Source organism: Micropterus salmoides, unplaced genomic scaffold, assembly GCF_014851395.1.
Source record: "Micropterus salmoides isolate LMB-PRFRI ecotype aquatic unplaced genomic scaffold, ASM1485139v1 Ms_hic_scaffold_1, whole genome shotgun sequence".
NCBI classification, from domain to species: Eukaryota; Metazoa; Chordata; class Actinopteri; order Centrarchiformes; family Centrarchidae; genus Micropterus; species Micropterus salmoides.
The window spans coordinates 16,961,118-16,971,069 of NW_024040040.1; the positions used below are offsets into that span (position 1 = coordinate 16,961,118).

General features: G+C 40.0%; 1 protein-coding gene across 2 annotated transcripts in view; it reads left to right on the top strand.

The window, feature by feature from the left end:
- Positions 1-8,321, top strand: part of LOC119904349 (filamin A-interacting protein 1-like) — a 30,106-nt gene extending 21,785 nt beyond the window's left edge. Inside the window, exons 2-4 of one of the 2 annotated variants that reach the window (XM_038720946.1) lie at positions 6,208-6,535; positions 7,727-7,900; positions 8,009-8,319. In XM_038720946.1, coding sequence (XP_038576874.1) covers positions 6,218-6,535; positions 7,727-7,900; positions 8,009-8,230 — 714 coding nt within the window. In that variant the 5' untranslated portion in view covers positions 6,208-6,217 and the 3' untranslated portion in view covers positions 8,231-8,319. Of the gene's footprint in view, positions 1-6,207; positions 6,536-7,726; positions 7,901-8,008 lie in introns of both variants that reach the window. The other variant, XM_038720955.1, reaches the window with a different exon arrangement.
- Positions 8,322-9,952: the final 1,631 nt, after the last annotated feature.

The following is a 9,952-nucleotide window of genomic DNA, read 5'->3' on the forward strand; positions in this document are numbered from 1 at the left end:
AGGAGCTAGTTCGTATAACATGTTGATTTTGTTACCTCTGGACAGTGAGACTAGTTGTTTCCCTTTGCGCTAAGCTAACCGGCTGCTGGCGATAGCTTCATATTTGCCACACAGAGATGAGAGAGGTATCAATCTTCTCATCTAGTCTATTGTTTTATTTAGGAACACATGGCAAAAAACATGGCAAAACCTGTCCTCGGATTAATGTGCTAGGAGGATTGTAACTGTAACTTTATTTTAGATAGTTAAGCACAAATGCAAAAGAAAAAGCATAAATTGATTGGTGATTTAGGGTGCACTGTGTAAGCTGAATATTACCAGCAGATCATCCATAGAGTATGCTGCTGCTCCTCAATCCTTCCCTCCCCTCTCTTCCCTTCCTTTGCTCTCTTTTGATCTGCGTTTTACTTCCCCTCAATCATACTGACAGCAGCATGTCGTCAGGCTGCAGGAATTTACTCTGTAATTTGTGTATGCCTGTGCAGCGGTGGGTGTGTGCATGCATGCATATGTTCTGCTCGCATGCCAACTGTCCACACAGGCTGCTGATTGCGTGGGTGTGTGTTTCCGTCCATGCATAGTATGTGTATATGTGTGTGAGGGAGAAAAGAGTGAAGAGGTATATTTTTCTGAAGCACACCTGCTTCCTCACCTTTAACCTTTTTGACTTTAACGGCCCTCCCTCTGCTTCACTTCCAGCTCACATGAATGTGAATCATTACTTTTTTTAGTGTTTATTGTAAAAGACCCTGATGCACTGGTGAGTGTGCTTAAAAGGTATACTGACAAAGTGTGGGTAACATCTGTGAAAAGCTTTTTATGTGTGTGGCAGGGTGTGGTCTGCTTTAGATCCCCATTTCCCAACAATCATACCAAAGATCAAAAATCATAAAGCCCCAAAATTATAAGCTTAATTACTTTTTGAAGTGTTCAGATGTATGATAAAATTACTTGATGGACATTATAGATTAACTTTATGAGCATTTATGAGTTAATGACTGGCTGGCTGGCTTGATGAGTTCATTGCGTAAAAACTCATTGAATGAATAAGCCTTTTGACCTGGTAGCTAGTCAGAGAAACCTTGGTGGTCCCGGCTAGACAAGCCCAAACTGCCAACTCTTTCCAGTAACAGTTTTGCTTTTGGCTTCAGACATTGTCCTCACTGCCTAATGAGAGCACAAGGTAATGGAAGGGCCTCAGGAAAGGAGGGGGAAAAAGAAAGAAAAATTATGAATGAATAAGCAAGCTGTCCTTTATTAATATTGCCAATTTTGAGCCATGTTAGCAGTGTGGCTCTAGGGCAATGTTGGTCTTGTGGCCCACCACTTTGGTCCAGACTGAAATATTTCAACAACTACTGGATGGATTGCACAAACATTCGTGGTGTCCAGAGGATGACTCAGAAAAATTTCCCTGATCCCCTGACTTTTCAACTAGCATCATTAGGTCAAAAGTTGTCTATTACTTTTCTTTATGACCTAATACCTGCAAAACTAATGACACATCAGCTGTGTTGTATTTTGTGTTATTAAATGTCAGCATGCTAATACACTAAAGTAAGATGGTGAACATTACACCTTCTGATTCTGAACATCAGCATGTTAGCTTAGTCATTGTGAGCATGTTAGCATTTAGCTCAACATTGCTGTTATCTTGATAAAAAAAGTTGCTTTTGTGTGTCCACTTGATCCTATGGGAAATCTACAGTGTGCGTAAACGTTATACAGCAATATTCATGCCTGAAATAACAAGTCAAAATGTTAAACCAAAAACAACACATTCATTAATTCTAGCTCTGTGTATTATCGTGCTTGTGCCTGAATGATTCTTTTCAAAGCGTGGCCTTTATTGCCATAACCGAGCTAAGCAGCCAAGTCCCTTGCATAAGATCTGAGCACCTGTTAATCAGAACATCACCTTCTGGCACTGACTCCTGCTCACAAAATGAAAAACGCCTGACACTGCCTGGATGGGATTAGTGAGAGGACAAAGCACGGTTAAGTCATCTCTGGACAGTTTTACACATGTCACACACCCATTCATTCATGCTGTTATTGTCAATGAGTAATTCAACAGATGGAAATCATGATGTATTAGTATTGCATAAGAAGCACAGGTACAAACATGATAACTTTAGGCTGACACTCAGGTAATATTGTGACTTCACGAGTAATACGTTGTGATGTGCGTCAAGTTTCCGACAAAAAAATAATATATTTCCAGAGACATTTCTTCTCAAAAAGTCACTGATTCATTTGACTAAAGAGTTTCAGAGAAATACATTATTTCACCTGTATTTCATCTGCTAAAAACAAACTGTAATACTCTGACAGGGTTATACGAGGTCTCATGCCACAGTAAGTAGCTAATTAGCTTTGCGTTTAGGCAGTTTTGTGTTCACACCTTCTCCAAGCTAACACAAACAACACAACGCGGTCATGGTGAAAATATGTGCGCACACAGCGCACACAAGGCCCAAAGGAAATTTCCAAACAACATCTTTTTTTTACGCTGTGCTTTCATTTGGCACTGCTGCCTTCTAAAGTCTGCTTACACCCCATCTTTATTTAGATGTGGACTGCGTTAGCCAGTGATGGTATTTTGACAGTTAACACTTAATGATGAAGAAAAATGGGATTAATTCTGCTTTTATTTTATCTACTGTTAGTCAATCAATGGAACAATCAAAATGAGCACTTTTCTTCTTGTTTTTCTCACATTTAAATAGTTTATTTCGTATATATTTCAGTGATAGCTTCATATTAAAAACTCATTATGTTAATCAAGTAATTTTAGTATAATTTTAGTATAATTTAGGCTTTTAGTTGATCTCATTCAAATTTTCATAGGACAAGTACTATAAGAAAGGAATTGATAATTGGATAATAGAAGAAAGGTGTTTTGAGCAGTGTAACTACAGTTGAACAAATTATTTCAGTCCATGAACACAAATCAGCCCAGTTTTGGCCAGCTTACCATTCCAGTGTGTCCAATTTAGTCTGCTTTGCTCCAAGTTTCCAATAACCAATAACAGTTAAAAAAAACCAGGAACAGAGATGCAACACTCTTCACAAAACTAATTTATTCGACTCCCACTACGACAGTAAGGGGCCGATTTGGAGACACGTCAGATCCAATACAAAGCTATTCTCCCGTCCCCTCCGTGAACCTTTTTATGAACTATGTGATATATTTCTGATCTATCTTGGAGATTTTGCAGATATGTGATACTTGCACATGTAGGAATCCTCAGCGGGACCGTGTTACATGTCTGTGACGCTTGGATTTGTTGCTCAATCTCAGCTCAAATCTGTAACCTGCAGCTTTTTATGTATGTGTGTGTAAGTATGAGCATCTGTGTGATTTTTGCATCATGGGTTCGTAAACATCAACAGGCTGCAGTTGTGCACGAGTGACTGATAGCTGGGTTGGTTATGTATGTAATGAAGTAACTCACTAGAAAGGTTATATACTGTTCTAGTGACACTCAGCGTACGGTTACAAACACACAAACTTGTCTGTTCCCTTTAAATGTTGTCCAGGAAAGATATTAATGTACATTGCCTAAATATGTACAAACAAACACACTTGCACACATATTTTGAGCTGTTCTGTCTATCGCCTGTAGCCCAGATCTCTGAGTAAGTCAGTGTGGAGTCTGTCTTAGACTGCAGGGAATTACCTCAGCTCTGAATCATGTGGCGCCTTGCCTAGAGTGTGCACAAAGCAATCACGCAGCCATCTTTCTTACTCATAAACTGTCAGAGGGCCTCACACAAAGGCTGGACACACACTGCAGGAGTCTTGAACACATTGTTTCTGAGGTCCAATTAGTCCGCCTAAGGCAAATTCTGTTGGAGCGGTGAGATGTTTGTTTTATTGGTAGAGGATTGCTCTTCTTTTAAGGTGCTTTTGAATTATTTAGGTATATGTCAGTGGTGGAAGAAGTATCCAGATCTTCAGCAATATCACAGAATACAAACCTGCATTCATAATTCTCCAGAAAGTATCATCAGCAAAATAAAGTATTTAAAGTGGTACGACTTGCAGGTATACAAGCAGAATGGCCCCTGTCATTGATATCTTGTTAATTAAAATGTTGTTTCTGGACTATTAATACTCATGCATCGACATATAACCAGCATTTGAATTTTTCAGCAGGTAACGTTGGACTTGATTTTAACTACACTGAACACATATTGTTGGGAATATTAATCAATAATAATTCATTTTCTTTGTTTATTTTGTATTTTATTGCAGGCCTATGTTTTGTGCGTAAAATCTCTGCTTAAAAGCTGTCAATAAATCAAGTGAAGTAACAGTAAGTACAGTAATTCTGACAAGAAGTGGAATAGAACTATAAAGTAGCATAAAATAGAAATACTTAAGTACAAGTATCTAAAATGTCTAAATAAGCAGTTAAGTAGTTGTAATGTGATGAGTACCATTTATTATAATGTAGTCGTCAAATGGAAAAGTACATGAGAAACCAATTAGTTAATCTGAATGTAAATTGAAAACATAACTAGCACCACTTTTTAAAATTAATCTGTTTATCAACTGGTTGTTTTTATAAACATTATAATTTCACTGATTTATACATTGATTTTATTTCATTTTCAAATAATTCCCATTTTCATCCAAGGTAATTGTTCGTTAATTACTCTGTGATCTGAGTGGATGTCCTACTACTAAAGCTTGAGCGCAAATAAAAGCTCAGAACATTTCTGAGCTACCAGAAAGCCTTAGATGTTAAACTTTATCATTGATTATCAGAAGTACACTTAAAATTGACTTTATTATTTTGTGTCGCTTGCCACATACAAATGAAAAAATAAAAGACAGCGAGTACACTGTTGTGAAAGCCTTTAGCCTGTACAACAACTTTTAGTTAGTTGGAAACCGTTTGATGTAGGACGACCTGGTTAGATGATGATGTAATGCCTTTAGGCAGATTATTCTCTCTCACATCAAACACTCAGAAATGAGTCTCAGCATGTTTTCATTTCAGTTCTGGTTTCTTTTGTATATTTACTTTAGCTGAGCACAATGCTGAAAAGCTAATAAATTACTTGGCAAGGGAGCCTACAGTTCTTTTGCCTTTGAGACTGCAGCTTATATCATTTATCTATTTATCATAGTCAGCGAGTCACTGAATGACCCATTCATAAACCAGATGTCACAAAGACAAACTGCATACTCCAGACAGACCTTGGTTGGTAGCCACGATGCTTTTTATTCATAGCTCACAAAGTAATTTACTCGGATGTTACCCCTTTTCCCCATCACTCTCTGGGCCCAAACACATCAGACCACCTATCATCAACTGTAAAACAGACAAAGTAGGTACACAAGAAGACCACAGCGCTCCAGTACCTAAATCCTCTGGCAGACTGAGTTTGGCTGCTTTTTTCTGGACATAAATTTCACATTATGGGAAAATTCCTCAGCCGTGAATGACGAGTGGCAGCTTTGGGTAATTTGTTGCGACAAGACTTAAGTCTCCAAAAAAGTTTGGCACTGTCAAAGAATTTGTGGCATAATCATGCTTTGTGGCTGGTAGTATGACGCGGTGATGATGACTCTATTCCGCTGAGTGACTAATGTCTAACGTGTCAGGCAATGACGACATGCTGTTGGCTGTACAGATGATAAATGTGGAACTGGACGTAGTACTGATATGTAGGTCTACAGGTCTAGTTTATGGCCTACTTACAGTATGATGACAGAACAGGTTAAATCTGCACAATGTGACAAGATCCCACTGCACAGTCTGACATGCATTAAACAGACATGCACAGTCTCCAAGGACTCCAAAGTCCAGACCTAAACATTTCTACTACTACCTGTCATGTACTTTGCATTCTTGTGCTCACTGTTGTTTGGTGGAGTTAGAATGTGTAGTGTTTGTTTAAGGGCAGTTTGGGACATGCATGCAGGTTGAGTGAAAGTGGCATCCATGCCCACTAATGCCTAAATGCTCTGGCCAGAAAATGTAAATCAAAACATTTCATCAGTCACAAAGCAACTCTTGGAAAACAAAAAAGTCTAAAAATCACAGACTGACTGCACATGACTGTTTAAGAACAGCGGAGAGTGTGTTGTTTGTTAAAGTCAATGGTCGCTGATTCAAACCCAAATTATGTATTTTGTTTGTTGGATATGAAAAAACACTCTCATTATTCCATCTTCCATTCACTCAACAGGTAGAGGAACATGCGATCCCGCAGCAACAGTCTGGAGGACGTAACCAAGGCCAAGCCGGTGCAGCAGCAGGAAAACACTCGCAAGCGATCTACAGAGCGAGAAGAGCCCTCAGGCAGGGCTGAGCGCCGCAGTCGACACCGGGAGCCGCCGGACGACACTGGCACCATTCAGCGCAATGACAAAAGGGCTAAGAACAGCACCTGTGCTGGTGGGAGTGGGAGTGGCAGCACCAGCGGTGCTGCAAAGGCGGGTCAGAGGGAGAAGGGCAGGGACCTTTCCCGAGATGACCTCGTCTTTCTACTAAGCTTGCTCGAGGGAGAGTTGCAGGTAATCCATACTATAGAGATGACTGAGTAAACTTGGATCCATCCCTGGGAACAATTAGCCATTACAGCAGCAGACAGGCCTGCACACATGGCACTGGCCCCAGTCGGGCATATAGTCAGACACAATGGCTCAGTGGGCAGTGAGTGCATAAGATGGATTAAAAGCCTGTGTTAATGGACAGCCAACAGCTGAGGCTACTTCCTCTCATTTCAGCTCTGGATCCAGGAATCCCCTGGCACTGTTGTATGTGACAGGAACAAGGCAACGTTTGTCTTATTGTGAGGTTAAAGGAGCTAGATACAAGGAAACAATGTAAACAAAAGCAAACAGAGCAGGGAGAGAAGTATCTATTCCATAGCACTGCACTTATGATACACCACCCTACAAAAGAATAATGTATAAAGAATGTCATCCTGACGCTTCAAGAAATAGTTTTCACTGCAGAGAAAAGAGTGGTTGTGGTGTATTCCTGACACGTTAATCCATACAAGACATAGTAATCCTGCATGTGGCGATGTTTAGGCTTGGTTACTTTCTTTTTTCAGTAGATTTGGTCAATTTTGCATTCATATTACTACCTCAAGAGGTGGCAAAAGCTGCACATTTCAACCCATTGGATACTTTTAGCTATCAATTCAGACTTTTCTGTGAGCTTGCTCACGACTCTTCACATTTATAGGCTATTGTGACAAGTAACTTTACTCAGTACAGGCACACACAAATTTATAATCCTTTTTGTGTGTTTCCATGTACCACTTAGTAACTTCAGAAGTCCCTCCTTGGTTACACATACCCCCGGTTGAGAACCACTGCTGTGAAGTAATCAACCTGCAAACACAGACAATCAAGCTTTTCTTAGGCAAATTTTGATAAAGGGTAAATAAGTCTGATGGAGGGAATTATTTGCTCAGTTCCACACCATCTAGATCTATTGTTCAGGAACTAACTTCACAATTCATTGGTACATTTCTGACCTTAAAACATAAGGACTTAGATACAAAAGGCTGACAGAGCAAGGATGGATACAAGGCCAACACAATGTTATTAATATTTGAGGTTATTTTACTGATATTATGTTTACCGCAGACTCCTCTCTTACAGTCTTGCTGCTGCATATTGGAACTCTGCTGTACGTTCAGACGGTTTCACGAAGTTTAATCTAACCAAATCCTCCTTTTTCCCCCACTACAGGCCAGAGATGAGGTGATCACAGTGCTGAAGGCAGAGAAAATCGACTTGGCTCTGCTGGAGGCCAAATATGGCTTCGTCACACCACCGAAAGTCCTCCAGGCCCTGCAGAGGGACGCCATCCAGGGCAAGGCTGAGGTCTTCCAGGAGGACATCTATGAGAAGCCCATGGAAGAGGTAACACTCATCATAATTAAAGATAAAAATGTGACTCAATAACTTTGTGTGACAAACACAGAGCAGTCCAGATGTGACAGATGTTTTGTATGTGGCCCCCTCCCACAGTTGGACAAGTTAGTGGAGAAGCAGAGGGAGACGCATCGGCGGATGCTAGAGCAGCTGCTGATGGTAGAACAGTCGCACAAACAGGCCCTTTTCAAGCTGGAGGATGAAAAGAGGAACCACGGAGAGTTCATGAAGAAGAGTGACGAGTTCACCAACCTGCTGGAGCAGGAGCGCGAGAGGTCAGTGTATAAAAAATTGATGCCAGTCTTCCAACAAACGTAATCACAATCACTGCTTCAGCAATGTAGTGTAAATGTATCTATGCTGCTGTCCTAGGATAATTTTTTATGAAATATGATCTGAAAGCAATTACAGAAAATCTAATTGGGGATCCAGGGGGAAGTTTTGGTGTCACACTCACTCTCTAACGTTTGATATCTGATTTAAATGCTAATTTTGAATACCCCCCAACTACATTAAAACAAATTGCCTGTGCAAGCCTGCTGTTGCTTAGGAGTCCATGAGCTTTAGAAAATAGGGTGACGATTTGATTTTTTTATTCTTGTTTTTCAAAAGAGATTCATCCTCCTGAATTGAACCCTAGCATCCCCTGTGTTTGATTTCAATTGAAAAGGCGTTGGTTTGTTCTCAAATTCAAAAGTAAATGGAAAATATGTGAGTAGATTTTAACTGCTATAAACAAGCAAGGGTCACTTTTATTGTATTATGGGGTGAGACTAGACATACAACAATTATACAATGCTGAAGAACTACCACAGGTCCTCGTGTGACGGGCTATAAATAAAAGGTAAAAACCCCTGGTATAAATCAACCATGACGATGCACTGCATGTTCTATTAAGATCCAACAGAAGGCGGAACAAAAAAAGTACTCGACTGTCAAGAGACAACACCTTGCACAAATTTAGCCCCTAAGTGCAGCATCTAACTGAAGCCAAAATTTTGAGTGTTCACCTTTCTAAATTTAGCAGTAGCTGTCATCTGTAATTACCTCACAGTCCCTAAAGTACGAGTGTCTTTACAAGTCAATGTCAGCATGTTCTTTAGAGTTATAGGGACTCTTGAGTCATTTCAGAAAACAGAAGAAGTAAGAGTGATGAAAATCTGGTATTTTCCCATGACCTAGAGATGGAAGACAAGGATATTGGCCATTGAATAATCTTTAGAGTCGAGTACCTTGCTCAAAAGTTTGTCAGCTAGTAAAAGAGTTTTCCAGCTCCAGTCACTCAGCACCAGCTCCAGTCACTCAGCACCAGCTCCAGTCACTCAGCACCAGCTCCAGTCACTCAGCACTGCCAAAGTATAAATGTCTTAATAATCCTATGTAATATTTGCATTAAATCAAAGTGTTCTCTGGATTACAGGGGAAAAACCAGACTAAAGAATTCCATTGTTGTTTTTCCCATGACCTGTAGTAAATCCTTTACTTTTATTATCACCTTTTATTGAACAACTCTGCATAAACCTAGAGCAAACCAAGAGTTTTTACTGGAGATGATCCAGCGACAGAGAGGGAGGCAGGAGTTTGTCGACAGATAATTTAGGTTTGAGCTTAAATACACAAATAAGCTTTACATTTACAGCTCAGCTTTATGGTTGCACTGTGGCTATTTGTGAACCAGTGTGAAAAACCATATACTTGGATAAATTTCCTGCAGTTGAGTCTGCATTTCAGTGAAGCTCAGATGCAGAAGCTCTGAAGGAGGGACATTTGAAGAGCAGATGCTGCGGTTTCATAATGTGCTATGATGTGGTAATTCTCTAAACTGTCCAATATCAGAGCAAAATATTAGAGTTTGGAATTTTGCTTGCCTTCTTTTCAATCCTCTGCCCTGTAATATGACCACAAACAGATTTTTAGCCATGCTAGCAGCATGTTGGATTGCCATGAAATTTTGTACATTCATGATCCCCAGAGAATGGAGCCTAACAACTTTGGTGATCCCCTGACCACCAACAAAGTTTCAGTTTGTCTAAAATATCT